Source organism: Myxine glutinosa, chromosome 9, assembly GCF_964187855.1.
Source record: "Myxine glutinosa chromosome 9, kmMyxGlut1.1, whole genome shotgun sequence".
In the NCBI taxonomy this organism is placed as follows: Eukaryota; Metazoa; Chordata; class Myxini; order Myxiniformes; family Myxinidae; genus Myxine; species Myxine glutinosa.
This window is the reverse complement of record NC_136269.1, coordinates 68331108-68353252: the sequence shown is the minus strand read 5'-3', so window position 1 is coordinate 68353252 and position 22145 is coordinate 68331108. Positions and strand designations below refer to the sequence as shown.

General features: G+C 42.1%; 1 protein-coding gene across 3 annotated transcripts in view; it reads left to right on the top strand.

Moving 5' to 3' along the window:
- The window catches only part of LOC137435341 (uncharacterized), a 103782-nt gene that overhangs the window by 55293 nt on the left and 26344 nt on the right, over positions 1-22145 (top strand). For all 3 annotated transcript variants that reach the window (XM_068129034.2, XM_068129035.2, XM_078784420.1), the window contains 5 exons: positions 535-3836; positions 4102-4464; positions 8270-8374; positions 9300-9379; positions 15936-15993. In XM_068129034.2, coding sequence (XP_067985135.2) covers positions 535-3836; positions 4102-4464; positions 8270-8374; positions 9300-9379; positions 15936-15993 — 3908 coding nt within the window. The remainder of the gene's footprint in view (positions 1-534; positions 3837-4101; positions 4465-8269; positions 8375-9299; positions 9380-15935; positions 15994-22145) is intronic.

Sequence of the window (22145 nt, the reverse complement as noted above, 5' to 3'; positions counted from 1 at the left end):
GTGTACCCTGATGTCCCCGAAGTATGAGTAGAATATCCCGAAGTAAATATCCTGAAGTATGAGTAGAAATGATCCCGGTGTGTACCCCGATTTAGAATAGGTACACCATATTTAGAATAGGCATCGTAAGAGGTGACGAAGGGTTGGCGTTAGGAAGGGCATCCGGCCATAAAAACTGCCTCAAACAGGGAACCATGATTGTCATGGGGCCCGCAAGGCTAACCCCCGCTTCAGCGGGGAAAAATGGCCTTAAAGCGATAATTCATTCATTCATTCATTGTAGAAATAAAATTTCTATTATTCCCCAATTTCCATGTTTATTCATGTCTGTATTCCACCATTATTGCCCTATGTTGCTTATTGGTGCTTTATAATTTTTTTCATTATAGTGTTTCAAAATGATTGTTTTGACGATCATTCAATGATCATTTAAGAGCTGATCACCTAGTGAGTGAACTTGGTAATGATGATTACTTTCTAGCCAATGTCATGATTAAGAGTCTTGAAATTCATCTGGCATATATGTTGTTCCAGATATTCCCCAGCAGGTCCAAGAACCTAAAAAGGAGGATAATAGCAAGAAGAGTAAGAAAGAAGAAGAGGAGGAAGTGAAAAAAGTTGAAGGAATTTGTGACATTGAAATTAAGAAAGAATCTGATAAAAATGAGGATATGAAGTTCAAAAGTGAAGAAAAGAAGGTAAAAGTTATCTTGCCAGTCAGTTTGGAAATTGACAGCAGCTCGGCACCTTCAGTAACGGACATTTCCGTGAAGGTAGAAGTGAAGTCTATTTCATCTATGGCTTTTTTGGAAAAAACCTTGCCACCACCACTTTCATGTATTGAAGAGGACGGAAAGAATTTGGAGCGTAGTGGGGTAGTGGAAAGTGCATCAGGTGGTTGCCTTTCTACACATGCTGCTAAACAGGCCAAATTACCCATGAAGAAACGAGACTTGAAATGCATGCCATGGAGTTCTATGCCATCTTTACCTTCTGCCAGCTGTGCGGAGCCTCGTGATGGAGTAGAAAAGGCAACATTGGGAAATGAAGTCTATTCTATTTCTGCTGCAGTTCTTCAAAATGACACTGCCAACCAGTATGGAAATTTGACAACTGTTGCAGAACAGGAGTATAGGCTTCCATTGTTAGATGCTACCATTTTAAGCAGGGACAAAGCTTCCATTGCAAAGGAGACTTGCATTTCTAAGTCTGATATGAGGTGTGAAAAACCTGGTGGAGTATTAGCTTGTGGGAACAATGTTGCACTTGAAGGATGTGCTTTGGAGCTTGCAAAGGAGAGTGTAACAGGAAAGGAAGGTGAATGTGCGGGTGAGAGGGAACCACCATTTGGAAGGTTGTCAGCCCCAGATGTCCACACTGCAGTTTCACTTAGCTTAAAAAGTGAGATTAAAGAACTCGAAGCGAAGGTTTATTTGGACAGTATGGAGAGGAAGGTGGGAGTAAAGGATCCCGTGAAGGACTTTGAGGTCTCAACTCGAGAAAATGATGTGGAGAAGCTGGAAAAAGATCTGAAAGGACAGAAAAGTCGGCTTAACTCTGAAGTTTTACGGAGAGATGGCGAAATGAATGTGGCATTCCCCAAAAAGACTCTTCCAGTAGGTAATGGACATCCTGAATCAAAAATAAGTGAGAAGACACAAAGCAACGGAAAGGAACTTGAGGTCGACAAAATGCGGTCAACAGTACTGCGTTGGAGCAATGGAGGAAATAACTGTGGAGAACTTGATATTGGGCAAAACGTTGTAGATGAAAAACATATTGGACTAGACTGGCAGGCTAATGGCTACTCGGTTACTCCTGAAGCAGGATGTTTGGAAGCAGTTCCTGCTCAGCAGGTAATCACAGGACTCACAAATGGTGGTGAGGCTGTGACACATGAGAGAGGCCACAGAATTGTTAAAGAGTTAGATAATCAAAGTGCTGAAAACCAAGCAATGGTGTCTGATCCTAAATCCTCTTCTACTGATGACCAGCCTATCGTAGTGTCACCTGATTTGGAAAAACAGGTAATGAAGGAGAGTGAGCAGGTAGCGTATGATTTGACATTGAAGTATGATAGATTGCAGATGGGAACAGAAAAAGTGCTTCCTCCAAAAGGAGTTAAAAGAAAAGCTTCAGTTGCTGAAGATGTGCTCAAAGGTCATAGTGCTGCTTGCAAAACAGGTATGGATGAAAAGGAAATCCTTGGAGAAAGGGGACTTGAGGAGAAAAGCAAAAAAGATGATTGCTGTCTTGACACAGAGAGAGGTAGTGAAGATAGTGATGGATGCAAAAATGTGCTGCTTGTTGAGAAAACAGGAAAACCAAAGTATGGTAGAAAAGTAGGCAACTTGTGCTGTAGGATTGAATTGAAGGATCAAAGGGAAGGTGTTGGTATTGAGGCTGAGATAAAGAATAGTGTAAATCTTGCGAGGATTCAACAAAAAGAGGCGTTGGAAGAAATAACTTTCTCTGACAGCTTTCAACAGAGCAAGCTTGAAAATAAGTTGATAAAAGAAAATAACTTGAGTGGAGATGCATCTTGCTCTCCAAAGAAGGTGGAGGACTGTATTTCAAGGCAACAAGAAGAAGTCTTACAAACAGATATGGAAGGTAATGCTGAAGGAAAGGTGATGATGGGAGTGAGAGTTGAAAATAAAGTGGGAAAGGTCCAAGAGCAGATAGTTAGGTGGGATCATTCAGAGACTGGCAAGGAAAGGGGGAAAATATTGGGAGCAGAAGAACGAAGAGTTCTGCAAAAGGATCAAGGCAAAATTGAGAAACAAGGGTCAAACAAAGAGTTGGCAATTGTGGGAAAAGCCAAAATTATGAACAAGGTAAAGATTGCTCAAAATAAATGCTTTGAAGGAACGAAAGATGGTGAAGACTTTCTGAGTGAAACTGAAAGAGTGCTCGGGAGCAAAGAGGGAAAAGCAGAGAAGGTGATTGACGGTGATGTTCAGCCAGGGAGGAAGGTTGTTGATGAAGCATGTGATGAGCATCGAGATGATGTAAATAACGTCTCGTGTTCTGCAGGTGATGTTGAGAAAAGGTCAGTGACGCATAGTGAAGAAGAACAAGGACTTGAAAAATGCACCAAGGGGAATGAAGCAGAAAAACATTTTATGATCGTTACAGAGGGGATGAAAGGTGGAAATAGTACTCCAAAATGTATTATACGCCATGTGATGGAAAAGTGTTCAGTAGTTGATAAGGATGAAGACAAAACTGAAGTGAAAGCAAGCAAGCAGAAGTCTGAGGAAGCAACATTTGTGGAAAGCAAAGCTGACGATCACAGTGGCATTGATGAAGGTGGAAGTATTAAAAATGAAGAGAGCCATCTGGCTGAGAGTATGATGGAGGAAAGAAATAGGAATGAAGAGAGAGAACACTCGCTGACAATGCCAAAGGAAAAGGAGAATAATGACAGCCTCCCATTAGAGATGAGAGATGAAACTTTGCATGAAAACATTCTTGATAATGGTTCCAAAAAGAGGAAACAAAATGATACTGACCATGAGAAACAATTGAGAGAGAATTGTGAGAAATTGGTTGACACTGCAGGGGAATTGTTGAATGAAGGCAAGCAAAAGAAGTTGGCAACCTCTCAAGCTGTATCAGTGGAGGGGAAGGAAGATTTTGATGGAATTCGTGTTGGATTGAGATGGAATCTCCGTCGTTCGACACGCACAGCAAGGCCGACAGAAAAGGCCGCAGCGGCGGCACAGCAGTCTCAACGAAGGAAGCGCAGCACTCCTGGAGATGTGCATGAAAGTCTATCTGAAGGGAAAAGGCTTGTGAAGAAGGTTTGTAAGCGACCAGCCAAAGCACAGAAGGTGAGTTCTCATTATTGCTGTATGTTGTTGTTTTTGGTCTGTGCTTAAATTTATTTTTTTTTACTTGCAAAAATGCCAAACATTCCTGATTAATGCCTTGTGTAGTTGAAAATATGCGAATCTGTTAATCTACCTACCCTCTTTCCACTTTCCTATTACAAATAGCATCTCTTGAGCATCAGCTGTTCTCTGCCTGTTTGTTTATTTACTTATGTATCTCCACCCCTTCCCCACCCCAACCTTGGCCATTGCCATGTAACCACAGAAAAGTTGGGGTAAGAAACGAAAATACAATTCCGGTAAGAGTCGCTGGAGACGAAAGCGAGACTTTTGGAGCGATAGTGGCAGTGATGAAGAGGAAGAGGATGAGGATGACTTTTATCACGAGAGTGAAGAAAGAGAAGATGAGGCTGAAAAGGAAGATGAACATGAAGAAGAAGAACAAGAAGAACAAGAGGAGGAGGACGAGGACAATGAAGAAGTTGATGAAGCGGAAAGTGATGAAAAAGATGGTGAAAGCTTGAAGGCAAAAGATGGATTGGGGGAGGAAGAGGCAGAAAAAGAAGAGCAACCACCAATTGAAGATGACCCTTGCAAGAAGTGTAACCTTTCAAATCATCCTGAATTGGTGAGTCGACCTGGAATTTGCAGGGCTAGTACGTCCGAGGGTTAATTGCTGCCTGGTATTCTTACTATAATTCACCAAATGTCCGTCCATCCGTTCGAAGGTACCGCAAAAACGGCTCAACCGATCGCAACGATATTTTGGGTGGGTATTCTTGGGACCCCTCGGAGTAAAATGGGCTATATTATTTTTCAAAGTTTTCCAGTTTTTCCAAACACGATGGAATAATATTTACCGATATGAACAGTGATGTGGCTTTTGTTGAAATTCTACGTACCAGGAGAGAGTAGATTGACTCCTGACGAGCTCTTCCTACATAAACGTGCGGCTCAGAAGTAACATGGCAGCGTGTGCAAAGTGACTGAGAAACAGGTGAAGCGGCCGCTTCCGTGTTACAGATTCGGCGCGCACTCTTCACACATAAACGTGCGACTGAGAAAGATGTGCAGCGGCCGCTTCCGTCTTGCTTCAATCATTTTTCAAAATGGGCACCATGCACTGTTTAGATTTTGATGATTTGTGTGTGATATGATTCAAATAGTAAGGGAAACATATGAAAATCTGTTAACTAAATTGTTACCAAAAAATTTCTTCACCAATATGTTTGTAAAGGTGTGTAATAACATGTGTTAAAATGTTGAAGGTCAACTCCCATGGGAAACCCAGAAAAAAAGCTGTTGAATTCGGGTACCGAAAAATTATTTTCGAGAAATTTTTTTTTTTTTAATCGGCCCTTAAGTAACTTATGAGGGGTCAAATAAGGGTTTTTCATGATTCTGAGTTGATTGTTAACATTTATATTTCACCACAGACACTCCTTTGTGGAAAAATAATTTCTAAATATATCTCATTTTCTACTTTGCAGGACATGGAGTCTAGCAATATGGATGAAGACGTTACTCCACCTGTGCTCAATTGCTTCATCTGTGCATGCTCGGATACACCAGCTGAAAGGCTCTTACAGGCAACTCCAAAGGGATACTCAACTTTATTGAAACAAGCAGAAACTGTCGAAAATGTTACTGTTGTGGAACGTATGAAGGAGGCTCAAAAGGAAGGAAAACTGAGGTACCACCAGAAGTGTAAAAATGATCTGCACAACAACTTTGTTGCAACCACCAAGAAGTCAGCTCAAGCATCAAAGGCAGAGAAAGAGTCATCAAAGTTGAAGAGAAGACGCACTACTTGTGAGTTCAGTTCATCAACTGGCTGCAGTTCTAGAAGATCACAGTCAGTTGACCTCCTGTATAAGGATGTATGCATTCTTTGCAACCAACCAGCCCAGCTCTACAAAAATAATCCAGCACAAGCTAGAAAGAAATACAGAGTGCCAGATAATTTGACTGCAGATACACTGAAGGCAAGCTTGCTGAAGACAGCATGGAGTCGCGGGGATGACTGGGGCACTGAAGTCACTGGATGCCTGGAAGGGATCAACGACTTGGTAGCAGAAGAAACACTGTACCATTTGCGATGCAAACTTATGTTTGCGAGAGGTGACAGTTTGTCCAAGACTGATGAGGAAGGAAAAAGGAAGAGAGGACAGAGGAGTATTGATGAGGAGCGAGAGGCAGTTTTTATTGAATTCTGCGAATGGTTAGACTCAGAATTAGAGCATGGGGTAATGAACATGGACCAAGTCCATGAAAAGCTGCAGGAGTTTGATCAGTCACCAGAGAAGAGCCTTTCTTATTCAAAGCATTGGCTAAAGATAAAACTTCTAGAGAAATACGAAGACACCTTGTATTTCACAACACAGGAAAGAAGGGCAGATGTACTCTGTCTCAAAGATGGCACCGACAATATTCTGCGAGAGCATCATGCTAATCTTGACCATGGAGATGAGAAGACTCAGATCATAAAGACGGCACTCAAGTTCATATCCAATGATATTGCCTTGATTGATTTAGGTCCAAAGTCATACCCCACCACACACAGTATGACTGACATCGATAGTCAGCTGACACTTGTTCTTGTAAGCCTTCAGATGTTCTTGAGACCGATTGTCAAGACAGACGAAAGAGTTGCCGTTTGGGGGCAGAATTTTATTAAGGCCTGTCGACCTCGGTCTGGAGTATTGCCACACCAAATGGGGCTTGCCATACAACTTGATCATAGATTTGGGTCAAAATGGATGCTCAACAAGTTCCACCGGCTGGGATACACTGAGTCTTACACGGAGACACAAAACTACAAATACTGCTTCCTTAATAGTAGGAGTGGAGATGATGTTCCAGATACTTCTGGCACTCTTGACACCATTGTGGAGGAAACCGATGAACAGATCAATGATGAGGTTGCGGTTGATGCTGCGCTTGAGGATCAATCAGTGATGACAGCCAAAGTGCCAGCCAGTGAAAGTGAATTGTCAAGTAATGATCAGGTGGTCTTTATGGAGGTTGGGGAAACAAACAATGCAGTCACTCAGTTTGTTGGAGACAATATAGATTTAAACATTGTCTCTATTCACGGAAACACTCCCTTTCACTCAATGGGTTGGATCGAAGTCACCTCTCCGGCACCACCTTTGCCAGATCCACAGACAACAGCAGCTTTCCCCCGGGTGAAGTTGAAGGCACTCGACAAAGCTAAGATCCTGAGAGGAACTGAAGTAAAGATTATTCCATTTACGAACAGGAAACAGATAGGAACGAACGCGATCATGTTTCTCCCCCTCGCTGAGCTTTCCTCCTCTCTGGCTCATGATCAGCCACTCCTCACTCCAGGTGACACACTCTGGGCAGCGGGGTGGGTGATCAAAGCCAACGATCCTGAGTTCCCACACTCCAACTGGAATGGCTGGATGAAGAGAATCCATGCTAATGATGCAAAGCAGAGCACACAGATCGAGTTCCTCCCAGTTATTGAAGGAGACCCTAATGACCTCAACACCATCTTCACCACTCTGAAAGAGTGCATACGGCGCGCTGAGGTCGCTATAGTGGCCTTTGATCTTCCGATTTGGCTGAAGGCTGTGAATATAATAAAGCAGGCAAATCTTCTACAGAGCATGTCTCTGAACCCCAGTGACTATGGATGGACAATAGGTGTGCATGGGTATGAGCCAGTTCCAACACTGGACCCCACGGCTCCTGAGGAGCTATTGCAGTTCACGAGCTGTAATTGTCATGGAGATTGCAGCAACCGGCGATGCAGCTGCAAGAAGAATGGGGTCACGTGCATCTCGGCCTGTGGAGTCTGTAATGGCATTACATGCAGAAACTGCAGTCATGATGTTGTTGAGTCTGAAGAAGACATAGACAATGACTGTTGAAACTTCTGACATTGTGAATGAGAAATAACTCTTGAGTATTATATATGTATGTGAAATAAAAGCTACTTTGTGTGTAAAGGTAAAAGTGAAAATATAAATGTTAACAATCAACTCAGAATCATGAAAAACCCTTATTTGACCCCTCATAAGTTACTTAAGGGCCGATTAAAAAAAAAAAAAAAAATTCTCGAAAATAATTTTTCGGTACCCGAATTCAACAGCTTTTTTTCTGGGTTTCCCACGGGAGTTGAACTTCAACATTTTAACACATGTTATTACACACCTTTACAAACATATTGGTGAAGAAATTTTTTGGTAACAATTTAGTTAACAGATTTGTGAAATATCTCATAAAATGCCCTTACTAAAAGGATGTTTATGTGAATCGTTTTTAAAAAATAAAATAAAAAAGCCTTCAATTTGTGATATTTTGCCTTTTCATTTGGGCTTCCCAATTGAAGCCCCGCCCATAGGGCGGGTACCGTTGCTAGTTATATTAGTTGAGTAACATTTCTTCTTGCTTTCTCTCCATAGATCCTGCTGTGTGATACTTGTGACAGCGGTTACCACACAGCATGTCTGCACCCGGCTCTAATGCTTATCCCAGATGGAGAATGGTTCTGCCCACCATGCCAACATGTAAATATGTCACTGTTGCTTTGTATTTATATTTTCTGCCACTCATTGTGGGGTTTGTTTTACCACCCTATTTGTCATTATCGAACCACACTTGTCCTTCCTGTTTTGAGTATCCCTTGTGTCTGCATCGATTTTTGCTTGCATATGACCAGGCCTAAGCGCCCCCTGGCGGCTGGCGGCGTTTGGGATGCCGGGATGCCATCTGGGATGCCCCTGTTCTGCACCCATTCCAGATGCCGCTAGAGGCATCCCAGATGGCATCCCGGCATCCCAAACGCCACCAGCCGCCAGAGGGCGCTTCCGCCGGGTCATCTGTTTGCCCCGCAAACTGACCCTTCAGGTGCGCGGGAATTCTGGGGGGGCACGTGTGGTGCCCGATGGCTTGCTGGCACGGTGACATCATTCCGCGCACCAATGGGGTGTCGGCCACGACCAAGGGGTAGGCGTGGCCTCGGGATATACACAGGACTCGCAGCCCCGAGCGAGTCAGTGCTACAGTTTGAGCTTTACAATAAAGACTCTTTTGATCCTACGCGTTGTGGCTTACCTTCTTTGGCAAACAAGTTGCGTGCGTAGCACCACGCTACACCGGGGGGTTGACTCAGCCTGTCATTCTTCCGAGGTCGGCAAATTGAGTACCAGTTCACTGGTAATTCCCTGTTTGTCGTAAAAAGGCGACAAAAAGGGTTGGTGGCAGGAAGGGCATCCGGCCGTAAAACATTGCTTCAAAAAGGGGACCAAAAAACAACAACAACCACGGTCCCCGAAAAAGGCCAACCCCTGCTTGCGGGGAAAAATGGCCTCTAAAGGTGTTTTTTTTTTGTTTTTTTTTTTAATATGGCCCAAATACATTCCTGAATATGCATTTATAACCCACCACCCCACCTTCTTCCCTCATTCCTTTCGTTTCAATCGCATCTCATAGCAAAAGCTCTGTGAGCGACTACAGGACGAGCTCACCAAGCTGGATGCTCTGCTAAAGAAGAGAGAGCGTGCGGAAAGGAGGCAAGCACATGGCACCTTTTGTTTCTTATTACTATGGCAAGGCTGTCTTAAGAATCTGTGCATACATCAGCTTTTTAAGCACATTTGGCAATGTTGCTAGGAACCCTGAAAGGTTTTGCTTTTGAATGTTTATTCAAAAGTTGTGCTTTGAAATCCCACAGAATATATGTTTACTTTTGTATTGACAAAGCCTTTCTCCAACCTCCCTAAAATAGAGATTATCTCGCATTTTGTTGCCTTAGCCCTGTAAATGGTGTTGCACATCTTGGTGAGTTTAAACTTGACCAACACAGTCATGTGACATTGATTTCAACGATGATTAACACTTTGCAGCTAGCATATGAAATCCACATAATAATAATAATAATAAGAGTAAAATTAGATCTTTAATATAGCACATATAACATTTGATAAAATATCTCTACGCTTTACATAAAATCAAATATAAAGAAGCTGAGGTGATGGGAGCAGCCAGTCAGGCGCACTCCAAAAACAAATTAAACTAAAATTAAGAATTAAATCAATAATTCAATTTGGATGCATTTACTTATACTACAATGTAGGAATAAAAAAAAAATAGATTACACCACTTATTTAAAACATCATTAAACAAGTAAAGATACATTCAAAGTACACCGCCCCCATGCCAAATAATTAAATATCCCACAGCGCGGCATTGCCAGGGCGCCTTTGGCGCCCAGCAATACCGCAGTGCAGCTCAGAGAGAGTGCATTGGGAGGGAGAGGTGTACAATAATTGATTGATTAATTGCATAATTAAAATCGATAAAAGGTTATCATAAAATATTTTCTTAATCAATTGGCTAATAGCATAACTAAACCACTAGTGCTTCATCCGAAGATGTATTTTAAAAATGTAATTAAATAAGTCATTAATAAAAAATTAATTGATTAATCAATAAATAATTAATCAATGAAATGATTAATCAATAAATCAAAAATATCCTTTATGGCCACATCACCTGGTCACTGTCATGTCCAAATATTAGCTTCCTAGGTCAAAAGGTCCTGAGATATTGCCCAGATGAGAAAGAAAATAAATAAATGATTAATAATGAAAATAAATAAATAATAATCATAAAAAAATTAAATAGTTAATCAATTGGCTAATAGAATACACAAACCACCACCATTTCATCAGAATTTGTAACTTAAAAAAAAAAAAAAAAATTTAGTCATTAATCGAATAATTAAATAATTAATCGATTAATTAATTAATTGATTAATCAATAAATCAAAAATAGCCTTTGCAGCCAAATCACTTGGTCATTGGCATGTTCCAATATCAGCTTCCTAACTCAAAAGGTGCCTGAGATAATGGTCAGAAGAGAAAGTAAATGTATAAGTACTTAATTAATCGCTAATAATTAAATAACTCATCAATTAATTGATTAATCAAAAAAATAAATACCGTTTTTGACAAAGTACTTGCTCACTAATGTGCCGAAATTTCAGCTTCCTAGCTCAAAGGATGGCTGAGATATCGCCCGGACAAATAAACAGCAAGAAAACAACCACAGTGAAAACTGAGTACTCCCTTTCAGCGTGCGTCACTGCCGAGCCCCCTTCGGTGCCCGGCAATGACGTTATGCAGTGCCTGGAGATGGCATAGGTAAGGTGCGGTGTACAACTAGAAGCGTCAAGATTGCCACAAGATGTGTCTGTGATATCAATTTGACGCATGGACACTGAGATTGTATTAGTTGAATAACTGGACAGCTGAACACAGGGATGATGCCAGTGTGATGACTGGACAGATGAGGACGCCAAAGTGATGGCCTGACGAGCCAAACGCTGTTCGGACGATGCCGAGGCAGCAACTGGACAAACCAGATGCTGGAACCACACCGATTTAACAGGCTGGAAGTGAGGAATGATGCAAATGTGACGACTGGACAAGCTGAACACCAGAAATGCCGTCACAGTGACTGCATAAACCACGGAAGTGACGACAAACCGTGATAGTTGCTTCTCATTATCCCTCCATTGTCCAAAAAAACCTCAAGATGGTAAAGGTTATTTGTGAGGTGAGGTCCACAGACAAAATCCAGTATGAGGCTTCTGAAAGATGACTGTGCAGGGGTAGTAGCCAAAGGTCTTGCGGTGTTACATTTTCTCACCTTGCTTAAAGCAACCTGATCACATGTTGCCAGTTTCTTCTTGAGTTCTGAAAATCCACATCAACAATATTTTTACCACGGGCTTCTGCTAGTAATTATTTTTATTATTATGCCATTATAATTGGATGGTGGGTCGTTCGTGTGCAGCCACCCGGCTGCTGGTTGCATCATTTTTCTGTCGGTGTGTCTGCCGCTGATGCAATGCCTCTCTATAACCAGTTATCTGGTACTCATTTTGCTGACCTCGGAAGGATGACAGGCTGAGTCAATCCCACCTGGCGTTAATTCAACGGGATTCAAACTCAGGACCTTAGGATCCCAAGCCCGCCACCCTAACCATTAGGCCTACACCAGGTGATATAATTGGATGGAATTGACTGAATAATGTGTGGTTATAATAAGTTTGACAAAAAATCTAACTTTCATGACATGGAGGTAGGAGTCAGGATTTGAAGATGTAAGGTATGCTGGTGATGCTACTCTGGCAGAAGGTAAAGAGGACTTGATGAAACAAATCCCTTTAGCCGTTCTCACTGCAGACAGTGAATAAGGAAAGTGAAAAAGGTTGTCTTTATTTAACTCAAAACTAGAATGGCACTCTTCAACGTCACGACGTCGACAGATATGCCTCCACCCACATTATTACATCATTATAATACTTGTACCAAGTTTGATTTACATCCATTCAACTGTTCCCAAGTTATCACATTTTTACCTGGCATGACCTCTGACCTCTGACCTTTGGCATTTGACCTCGGGACCCCCAACATCCAATCAGTTAATCTTTAAATCATTATACACATCTACACCAAGTTTGAATTGGATCACTTCAGCTGTTCTCAAGTTATAGAGATATTACAGACTTTGATCTTTGACCTCTTGGCCCCAAATTCTAATCAGTTTTAATCTTTACATCATTATACATACCTGTACCAAGTTTTAATCTAAATCCCTTTAGCAGTTCTCAAGTTCTAGACATATTAGAGTTTGACCTTTGACCTTGACCCCAAAATCTAATCAGTTCATCTTTACATCATTCTACATAACTGTACCAAATTTGGTAAGAATCCCATCACTGGTTCACAAGTTATCGCGGTAACAGGATTTTTACCTAGCATGACCTCTGACCTTTGGCCTTTGACCTCGTGACGCCAAAATCTAATCGGTTCATCTTTACCTCATTATACATACCTGCACCAAGTTTGACTAAGATCCCTTCAGCCGTTCTCAAGTTATCACGGTAACGAAAACCTTTCACGGACAGACAGCTGGACGGACAACCTGAAAATATAATGCCTCCGGCGACTTTGTCGACAGAGGCATAAAAAAAGATTAAAATCTTGTCATTAAGATCAAGGTGTTCAGATTGGAAGACTATCACATGGAAAGTTTAATCTTCCCGAGTTGAAGCGAGTGGATAATGTGGAGGAGAAATTAATAGATTAGCATTGGGAAGAAAAGCAATGTCAGGATTGACAAATATGACAATACAAACCTAGAACGGCACACGGTGGAGTGCATACCTCCACCAGGCTGAACAATTCACGTTTTGCATCCCACTGATGGGCCAGATTTCCATCCAGACCTTAACCAAAATCTAATCGGTTTGTTTTTGTCACCTACCCAACCCATCCACCAAGTTTTGTTTCATCTGAAAAACTGTTCATAACTTTTTGAGATATCCTGCTTGCAGTCGGGCAAAAACAGAAACAAACAAACAAACAGACAGACAAACAGGAGTGAAAACATAACTTCTCTCCACCTTCGATGGCGGAAGTAACAAGAGGAGGTTTGAGAATGCTCTGGTTTTTCCAGTTGCAATGTACGGATGTGAGTCATGGACAGTAAAAAAAAAAAATGGAAGAAGGTTGACAGTTTTGAAATGTGGTGGTGGAGACAACAACAACAACAACAACAGGCATTTTAAGGCCATTTTCCCTGCTAGAGCGGTGTTGGAGACTAATGTAAAAAATTCCATGGACTGAAAAAATACATTCATCAGTGCTTGAAAAAAAATTAGACAACCATGTACATTAGAGGCACTGATGCTAAAACTGAAACTGTCATTGGTTGGTAGAACACATGCATGCGGAAAATGAAAGTCTGGAGAAGTCACCCATGCTGGTTATGGTTGAGGGAAGAAGATGAGGATGCAGACTCTGTGTGTGCTTGATGGGTCGGGTAAAAGCTGCAACCAAACTGTCTCTGCCAGGGCTTCGGAAAGTAGTGCACGATAGGGATTTTTGGAGACATCTGATCACGAATGTCACCATAAGTCGGTCATGGTTTGACGGAACTGGATAACTGGTTATAATATTTCTGGTAGGTGTGCCGACCAGCGACTCTTAGCTTGTTTACTGCCATGTGCAAGTACATCCAATTTTCTCCAAATTTCCCTTAGGTGAGTATTAAACAATACTAACAACCATTATGAATGAATGAATATGAATGAATGATCATTTTAAGGCCATTTTTCCCTGCGAGAGCGGGGGTTAGCCTTGCGGGACCCATGACAATCATGGTTCCCTTTTTGAGGCAATGTTTTTATGGCCGGATGCCCTTCCTGACGCCAATCCTTCGTCGCCTTTTACGATGCGCAGGGATACAGTGTACCTATTCTAAATCAGGGTACACACCGGGATCATTCATCCCAGCAAGCTGGTACTCAACTCAATTTGCTGACCTCAGAAGGATGCCAGGCGGAGTCAACCCCCCTGGCGTTAATTCAGTGATCGACTGGGATTCGAACTCGGGATCCTAGCATCCCAAGCTGGCACCATAACCGCTAAGTCGACACCAGACTGAGGGGATGAATGGGGTTTTGCATCAAATAAAGGTCAAAATTGGGCTGTAAGGGTGCCGTGGGCAATATTGCAGGCCACGTGTGCGTGCGTGCGTGCGCATGCCCCATCTTGCAAAGCCATATTAGGTGGGTCTATCTTTTAAGAGGCACAGCATCAGAGATGGAAATAAGCAGAATATGTTGGAACTGGTCATCAAAATATAATGATAATTGTCGTGAAACCATCCTGAAAATAGTGGGTTTACAACTGTGCTAAGTGCAATGTTTAGAACATTTTGGGCAGTTTATTGTAATGTTACCGCAAGCTAGGCTGGTCTTATTAGTAAAGAGTAAATGTATTGGCTGCTGTATTGTAATAAAATGTGAACCAACATTGATATAGGATTTATTATTTATGGAATTTGGCAGTATATAAATTATTTTCAAAATAATTACTGTATATCATGGCAGAGGAGTTTTCAATTTGATTCTGCCAATGTGCTAATATTAACTGAGCTGGTTTGTTTGTCTCCGCTCTAAATCTTTGGAACACTCAATTTCACTCTGTGCAGCTGACGACCCTGGCTTTTCTCACCAGATTTTGTCTGCTGTCTTTGTTATCGATCTCACATGGGTGCATGACAGTTTACCAATACCGATCCCTTCCGTTGCACACCTGTCAACCTGACACACTTTATCTCCCAAGTTATTGAGTTCATAATTATTGCACATCTTAGACTATTCAAATTTGTTAAAATTGTTCTCTCCCCCCCTCTCTCTCTCTCCCTCTCTTCCCCCCCTCTCTGGCGAACTAGCAGTTTACATGGTGTTTGCTTCCTATTCGCTAAACATTGGATACCCTGATTCTGCTGATATCACAAGTGCATTCTGATGCTTTTCCAACTCTAAACGCATGATGTGCAGTTCTCTACAATCTAGGCTGGCTTAACTTCTCAAATCATGCAACCAACACTATTTTCTGCAAAAGTCTCTGTAATGCTCCCTCTAAAATGCTAGTATCTCTAACATAACCGAATTACCATTCTTCAGCCAACCTTGTTTCACTGTCATGACAAATGGGCCACAGAGGTGGTGGTGCAGATGTTTGGCAAACCATGATAGACCAGTTCTTAAAGTTAAATAAGTCTTTCTTTGCTTCAGAAAAATAACCCCATATCTCTCGTAATTACCTGCTTGCGGAGATTTTGTCTGTGGGATGTATTTATTTTCTCTGATTATTTATTAGCTGAATCGTCTAACCCCAAACTGACCTCAAAATGAAAACAACCAATTCAAAGGAACTTTGCTTTTTGAAAAATCTTTCACTAACCCTTCTCTATAAAATTATTTGTCTATGCTTTTATTGTCTATACTTCTTGTGTATGTGTGTATCCTGCCTGGCACACTGCACTGAAAGCATTTTGCAGATCTGTAGTTTTGCCTGATGCAAATGTCTTCAGATCTCATTTTTAGATTCATCTAAACATTTGCTTTGTATATCTTTCAATCACCTGGAAATTATATTTTTGTTTTCTTTGCCTCTTGTACATTCTTGTGAATTTTCTATTTGACTTATTTAACATTGAGCCAATCTTAAGTTGTTCCTTTTTCTCCTATAACCCCAACCCATTTAGGAAAGAGAAATTTGTGCACACAGCTGCCAGTTTGGAATATCTCATCACTGCAGAGAAGGTACATCATCTTACATAGGGTGTGCAAAAAAGTTTTCAAATGAGATTGATGAGATGCTCACAAGAGACGCACCACAAAAGCTACGAGGTGTATATGCATATTTATATATTTATAGCAGCTGCGGGATCGGTACGGGAGCCCGGTTCGAGTTCCGTGGGTTGCGTCAAAATAACCGCAACTGCCAGATAAGTTGACAGCCCCGAGCAAGTTCACGGACCTATTTGTCACGTTGCAATACTCATTGGGACCGTGCAATTAACTTTAACCAAGTGATGCGCCAATAGGCGCTCATTATCTTCCTAATCGGGCCAACACCGCAGATCACGAGCTCTGAGCAGGGTTGAGCCAGCTCATCTAACCATACCAAAATTACCAAATGAGATCACCACAACGAGCAGACTCCAACCCCGAGACCAGGTACATTTATTTATCAATGAAATGGCATGGGAGAAGGATTACATGAAGCAACAAGAAAGAGCAATCAGAGATTGCAGACCCTTCCCAGGACATGTTTTTTCCTCGTGGTTTTTAAGGCTTTTGTGTTAAAACAAATATGGCGGCCGAACCACGTGACCGATGACATCATCATTATTTTTTTCGCCGCCAATTTATCCCTAGATGACGATCAACAAATTTCATCTTGATCGGATGAAGTTTTTTACTTGTTGAATTATGACGTCATAATGGAGGCACCTATGACATCATCATAACATATTTTATTCCCCATGGAGAGTTCTTTACAATGAGCCATGTCTCAATTTTTTTTCTATTCAGCGCTTTCGGAGATATAGAGGTGCAATTTTTTCGGTTTTCCAAGATGGCGGCCGAACCACGTGACCTACACTTCCGGTCAAAAGTTTTAGAACACCTCAATTGTTAGTTTTTATTGAAATGTACGCAGTTTAATGTCCAGTGAATAACCTGAAATGGTACAAAGGTAAGCAGTATACTGATCGAGGTTAAAAAAAAAAAAGGTTAGGTAGGCAAAAACGGGAAAATAATGTAAATTGCACAGTTTGTCACGGGATGTATTTGCACAGTTATATTGCAATGTAAATTGCACAGTTATATTGTAAAAAAAAAAAGGCCTTCAGGGAACAAGTAATGGATTAACATCTCACAGCTGTTCTGCAGCAATGTAAGTAAATTAAGCCTTGAAAGTTGATGCAAACAATTCCTACAGGTGTCCCAACTTCTGCTGATTACTTGATTACAAACCCCCTGTCTGCATAAAAGCAGTATTGGAACAGACTATCATTACACCCTCTGAAGCATTATTTGGACAATATTGCACTGCAGGAAGTGGTATATTGGAAACTGGAGGAAACTCTGACAGGAAGAGGTCTGGCAGACCCAAAGCCACAACAGAATCAGAAGACAAGTTTCTGAGAGTCAACAGCTTGCGTGATAGGTGGCTCACAGGACAACAGCTTCAAGCACAGCTTAAGACTGGTGGAAGTAAGCAAGTCTCAGTTTCAACTGTGAAAATAAGACTTCGAGCTGCAGGTTTGACAGGTCGAGTGGCAGTAAGAAAGCCATTGCTAAGATGGCAAAATAAGAAAAAGAGGCTTGCCTGGGCCATGAAGCACTGCCGGTGGACTACTGAAGACTGGAAGAAGGTCTTATGGCCCGATGAATCAAAATTTGAAATCTTTGGTTCATCACGCAGGGTTTTTGTACGCCGTCGAGTCGGCGAAAGGATGGTTCCTTAGTGTGTGACACCAACTGTCAAACATGGAGGAGGTAGCGTGATGGTCTGGGGCTCTTTTGCTGGTTCCAGAGTCGGCGACTTGCACAGAGTGACTGGCACCCTGAACCAAAAGGGCTACCACAGCATTTTGCAACGCCATGCAATACCCTCTGGTATATGCCTAGTCGGTCAGTGGTAGATTTTACAGCAAGATAATGACCCTAAACATACCTCCAGGCTATGTCAAAACTACCTTTGAGGAAAAGAACAAGACTGTAGGCTTCAAATCTTGCGTCTTGTGAACTAGAAGACTCCTCCACAACAACGTCTTGTGAACCGGAAGACTCCTACACAACAACGTCTTGCGAACCGGAAGACTCCTCTACAACAACGTCTTGTGAACCAGAAGACTCCTCCACAACAACGTCTTATGAACGGAAGACTCCTCCACAACAATGTATTGTGAACCAAAAGACTCCTCCACAACAATGTCTGGTGAACCGGAAGACTCCTCCACAGTCTCCAGACTTAAACCCCATCGAGCTGGTTTGGGATGAACTGGACAGAAGGGTGAAAGCAAAGCAACCTACAAGTGCAACACATTTGTGGGAACTTCTGCAACAGTGTTGGGAAGAACTTCCCGAACAATATTTGATTTCCATTGCAGAAAGAATGCCGCGAGTGTGTTCGGCCGGTTATGTCTGCAAAAGGTGGCTGCTTTGCTGAGTCAAAAAGTTAAATTAAATTTTGTTAAACAAAATGATTCTATGATTTCTTTTTTTATCTCCAATTGTTTATTTGTTCTATGCTTAATTTCAGAGTACATTGAGACATTAAACTGCATAAATTTCAATAACAACTGGAAAAATTGAGGTGTTCTAAAACTTTTGACTGGTAGTGTATGACATCATAATTATCATAAAACAATTGTTCAGGTGGAGTTGCACGTATGGTGAAAATTTCCTGTCAATCGGACCAACGGTTGCAGAGAAAATCATATTTATTCTGTGTGGACAAACAGACAAATGACTCAAATGCAATACCCTCTCCTCTGGCGAGGGTAAAAATGTATATGGATGAAGTTGAGCCGATCTATGCATTAAAAATGAGGGAACACAATGTTCAAGACAAAGCAATTACTAGAAGATAGCTGAAGAAACAACTGCAGGAATGTTTGCGAAATATTACATGTCTAAGACCATCTCGGGTTAATAAACCCGGCGCAGTGCTTTCAGATAAATCTGCAAGAAATGCCATAAGCCACGCGGTAGAGAAGACAGATGGTGATCTACTAAAACGTGTATTCAAATGGTGCCAACAAGTTAGAGCTCAGATCAATGTTGTGAGAAAGGAAGTTCCTTGGGAATTTGAGGGATTCTTAGCAGCTAATGACAATAACTACTATCCAAAGGATTTGGTGACACGCATAAGATGGATCATTAATTGTAGTGTTTGGCCAAAATCGGATGAAAGGCGGTTAACATTAGAAATTGAATGCTACATGCTAGCGGACAGATTTCTAAAAAGGTACAAAACAAGAAGACAGGTTACTTATGATGCCAAGACACCATACTTTCAGAATACCTGTGCCTATCCCTACACACTTGATTTAGCTGTCCATAGTTACGACAATTTCCGAAGCCTGAAGTTTATCAAGGTCTTGGAACAATCTGGAGGAGCAACATACAACATATTGTTACGGAACCCAACGTCGGCCTCGGATCCCTTCTCGAGGGGGGGGGGGGGGGGGGGGATTAGTCCCCTCGTTTGTGACTGACCGACGTGGTCCCTACCCCTCCAGAGGCAGGTGAGCAGCTTCGTTCGCGACCGCGGATAAGATGTTAATTTGCCGAGCGGATGGCAGCCGCGGCACGAACCGTTAACAAAAACTAGACCCGATTCTCAAACGTTGGCCAAATCGGGCCACAGGTATTCAATGGGGAAAAGACAAAGACGACGGATGTGAAGAAGAAGAAGACAAAGGCAAAAGGTTGAAAATACTATTATTTATTATTACTATTTACACAATGAAAGAAACCAAGGAAGAAGGAAGGATAATAAAATAATGTAGAAAGGGGGACGGACCAGAAGGACACAGTGCAATTTCTAGCTTATACAGACTTACTTATAACCCAGGACAGAACACACAAAACAAACTCACGTACACAAAAGGATGGAATGGCAGGAATGGTTTGGAGGGATGAGCAGGTGGAATCACAGAGCACAGCGAGCAGGTCCACTCCGGGCGGGAAGCGAGGAGCCGGCAGCTCCTTGTATTCGGCTTTACACCGCACACCGGCAGGGTCACTCGCTGCCCCGTCAGGGCTTCACGCGGCTGGTTGAAACGGGGCTGGTTGAAGCGGCTCTCTGCAGAAATCAGCTGGGTCACGCATCTGACGCAACTCTTCCAAGACTTCCGCGCGCGCTTATATCTCCCTCAGGCGATCAAGCCGCCGGCCTCCAGGACACGCCCATCGGTGAGGTCGCCTCGGCCCTGATTGGTCGCGAGGGCTCACCGATCCCGCCCTTAGAGGAGGCGTTGGCAAGGCCATGCCTTGTTCCCGGCGCTGGGCCGACTCCTCCCACCTTCGGCTCCGAGATGACCTCGTGGCTAATGGAGTCTTGCAGCGAAAACAACAACCCACAGCTGCAGCAGAATTCAGCGAACCGCTCAATGCAGTTGGCAATTGAGGAAAGGGGAATCCAATGGAGGTTCTGGGGAAATTGAAAGGGGATACTACCTTGTCTGGATTCGGTGCAATGGAGTGTCAATTAATGGAAGACACGGCCTTAATCTAATACACACAATAAGGAGATAACTACTGAACAGGGAGATCTATGATTTGGCTACGTGATTGTATATGACCTAACTAAGGGACGCCCTTTGACCTTTATACACAACAACTGGAGGAAGGAGGGTGACATTTTACCACAATAAAAAAAAACACAATTCTCATATCCACAACAATATGTAAAAAAAAAAAAAAAACGTTGAAGAAAATAACTCATTCTACCCGTAAAAGAATGAAAGAATGATGAAATATGGTGTTTACATTCCAAGAGGTCTTAAGAGAGGCAAAAGAGTTTCTGGATCAGTTGACAATATAGATGCCCAAGTCAACACACCAGATGGCAAGAATACCTTTCATGGAACGGCCCTTGCTATCTACCAAGAAAACGTTACTTAAGCTGAAGAATCGTGCACAGGCCTTGAAAGTCTGGCAATGGAGCCTGAGGATATGGATGAGGATCCAACTGAATTCAAGGAAGAAGTTCCACCAACAGTGGTTGATATCATCAAGTCTGCGATAAAAAGAAGCCCAAAACTTTAATGTCCAAGGTATGAATATTATGAACTGTGGGATTCAGTTCTGGCTTAGGATTCCATTCTACAACATCCTATAGGATTAGGATTCCGTTCTATACCAGACGTGACATCACGTACGAAGACGTATAACCATGAAATCCATCTGCCTGTTGATGTCTCAACAATAAAGCTATATTGTTGCTTATACCACGACTTAACATAACTTTAACGAGGAAAAGAAAAATCATGAGGAGATTGAAAAAGTCAAGGTGTCAGACACTGCATGGCTTTTGTTAAGGTTCATTCATCGGCCCAAAAACCCTAATCAAAGCATTGGTGATCTTGAGGAAGATCGGGTGAAGACTATTCCAGTGAATGAATGAATGAATGAACTATTCCAGTCTGGTCTGCATTTAATTCCCAATGTGCTTCCGCCACTAATAGTATTGATAATGTCTATACTCTTCCCATCAATGCTCCTGCATATGAATGGGACACTATATCAGGTTAGTAATGGTAATCTGGTAGCTGAACCAAATGTGAAACCTGGTGTTGCTCTGGACATGGATTTGTATAAGGGTGCCATCAAGTTGGAATACCTAGTCAGCTATTTCAAGGACCTTTGGATATTCACTCCTGGTGCTTATCACATTGGTCTTTGCGCACTTGGATGTCTAGGTATAACTGTTCAAGGTAGTGGGCTCGATTTGGCATGGGCAGATGCTGAGGCCTACAGCTCAGTTACGGTCACATAAATGATTGCTGGTAAACACTACAGAAGGGGGTGTAGAGGCCCATGAGATAAGTCTCCAGGTTATGTTTGACAAATTGATCACAGCATTCTCTAAGTGCAATACAACTCGATTAAGGTAGATTGAAGATAAATTAACTGCAATCAGTGCTGGTGTAGAAACCCCTAACTGGTGCAAAATTTCAAGATGTTCTCGATATGCTAAATTCTGAACATCTCCAGGAAGAGGTAGAAAGATTTGACAAGGAGCATCAATAATTTCCAGTTTATCAATGGTCTCGTCAATATATGGAGCAAGTGATGTGCCTCCTTTGCTTTCAAACGGCCATACATTAGCGGAATTGGATCCTATCCCTCATCATTGAAGAACTCTGTCTATTTCCATGCTTATAATAGGACAGATT